This window comes from Nicotiana sylvestris, chromosome 6 (assembly GCF_000393655.2).
Source record: "Nicotiana sylvestris chromosome 6, ASM39365v2, whole genome shotgun sequence".
Taxonomy (NCBI): Eukaryota; Viridiplantae; Streptophyta; class Magnoliopsida; order Solanales; family Solanaceae; genus Nicotiana; species Nicotiana sylvestris.
The window spans coordinates 26,747,423-26,749,395 of record NC_091062.1 but is presented as its reverse complement, the minus strand read 5'-3'; the positions used below and the strand labels follow the sequence as shown (position 1 = coordinate 26,749,395).

General features: G+C 41.4%; 1 protein-coding gene across 1 annotated transcript; it reads right to left on the bottom strand.

The window, feature by feature from the left end:
* Positions 1–561: 561 nt before the first annotated feature.
* On the bottom strand, positions 562–1,642 carry LOC138870390 (uncharacterized). The gene is made up of 3 exons (XM_070148190.1): positions 1,241–1,642; positions 1,017–1,166; positions 562–924 (listed from the first exon to the last, which is right to left on the bottom strand). The coding sequence occupies exons 1-3, from the start codon at positions 1,640–1,642 to the stop codon at positions 562–564; spliced, it is 915 nt and encodes a 304-aa protein (XP_070004291.1).
* Between the last annotated feature and the right edge of the window lie 331 nt (positions 1,643–1,973).

Below are 1,973 nucleotides of genomic sequence, written 5' to 3'. Positions count from 1 at the left end.
TTGATGATTTCCTTCTTTACCACATCTTGCATGGAAGGGTTTAACCTTCGTTGATGCTCCACACTTGGTTTACTCTCTTGCTCCAATTGTATCTTGTGTTCACAAATTCCAGTGGAAATCCCTCGGATGTCCGCTATTGTCCACCTAATAGCTTGCCTATACTCCTTCAAGGCATTCAACAGTTGTTCTACATGCACATCATTCAACAAAGAAGAAATGATTACCGGTAAAGTGTCATTAGATCTAAGAAATTTATACCTCAAGTGCGGTGGAAGTGGTTTGAGCTCAAGTTGCGGTGGCTCAATAATTGAAGGCTTAGTGGGAGGAGTGACTATATTCTCTAAGTCAAGAGAAAGTTTCTTTGGTGCATAAGTGTAAGACCCAATTCCTTCTAATGCATTCACCTATTCTATATACCCTCCATGTCTTCACCATCAAAGTTCACCAAAATAGCCGTCAATGCCTCACCAAGGCGTTGTTCTTCCATCTTCATTTCGATTGCATCCTCTACCTCATCAACAACATCAATGACTGAGATGCCTTCATATGCATGTGGTATCTTCATACCCTCACTCTCTTGTAAGGTAACCTCTTCGTCATTAACTCGGAACTTGATCTCATTTTGTCAGAATCCATAAGTACTCTTCCGGTAGCAAGGAATGGTCTCCCCAATATGATAGGGATTTCTTTGTCAATAGCACAATTGAGGATCAAAAAGTTGGCGGGGAGGAGGAACTTTCCCACTTTCACAAGAACATCACCAACAATCCCCACCGATCTCTTTATTAAACGGTCGGCCATTTGCAATCTCATGCTTGTAGGCCTCGGCATACCTAACCCCGCATGCTTGTAAATAGCAAGAGGCATTAAATTGATGCTAGCCCTATTATCACAAAGAGCCCTTGCAAAATCGCGCGCCCTAATCTTGCATAAAATGGTAAAAGCTCCCGGGTCTTCTTTTTTTTTTGAATGGTGGTAGTTGCAATGATGGAACTAACTCGGTGAATCACATTCACCACTTCATTCTTGGTGGTTTTCTTCTTGGTGATCAAGTCTTTCAAATATTTGGCAAAACCCGGCATCTCTTGAAATGCTTCCACAAATGGAATATTCACTAATAATTGCTTGAGAATGTCATAGAACTTTTCGAGTTTGCTATCATCAACCTTCCTAGAAAATCTTTGAGGAAAAGGGGAGGAGGTCTAGGAATGGGTGGTAGAGTTTTCAGCGTCTATTTTACCTTTTCCTTAACCTCTTCCCGGTTCACTTCTTGAACTTTCAACTCTTCCGGGACCTTTTTAGCTTTAACAACAATTGGCGCTTCAATTTGTGCCTCAACTTCTTGTTCAGACTCTTCCACTTCAACCACTTGTTCACTCTCTCCTTGAAGTACCTTCCTACTCCGAGTAGTAATTGCCATACAATGAGAAGTTGGACCACTCCCACTACCCTTTGGGTTCGCAATTGTGTCACTTAGGAGTGTCACCTTTTGCTTTGGATTTTGTTCCCTCGAGAGATCTCTCATTTGCATCTCTAATTTTTGAATGGATGCGATATGAGAGCCGACAAGCTCGTTCATATTCCTTATTGAAGTGTCGGACCTTTCTTGATTTTGCAATACCCGTTCAAGCATGTTTTTCATCTTGGAATCACTTGAGGAACCTTGATTTGAATATTACCCCTTTGGTGGAACATAAGGGTTTGAACTCTGATTTGAGAAGTTGTTGTTGTTGTTACTCCAATTCCCTTGATTTGAGATACCTTGGTCAGTTCGCCATTGTTGGTTGTCTTGCCCTTGCGGGTTAGGCCTCCATTGATTTTGTCGTCCTTGACCTTGGTATTGTTGCCTTTCATAGCGTCCTTGAGAGTTGTTGACATAGTTTGCTTCCTCATAATCTTCATTTGATGTGGGTTGAACATCTTTCACCATATTTACCTTTTTTGTTTGGCTTTCAGTGAACATTTTCGTCAAC

Bases quoted from the DNA above. Each gene is read 5' to 3' on its own strand.
- LOC138870390 (XM_070148190.1), bottom strand. From the start codon at position 1,642: ATGAAAAACATGCTTGAACGGGTATTGCAAAATCAAGAAAGGTCCGAC. The intron at 1,167-1,240 runs GTAAAATAGACG...TTTTCTAGGAAG, and splicing joins GGGAAGAGGTTAAGGAAAAG to GTTGATGATAGCAAACTCGA. The intron at 925-1,016 runs GTGAATGTGATT...ATTTTATGCAAG, and splicing joins AAACCACCAAGAATGAAGTG to ATTAGGGCGCGCGATTTTGC.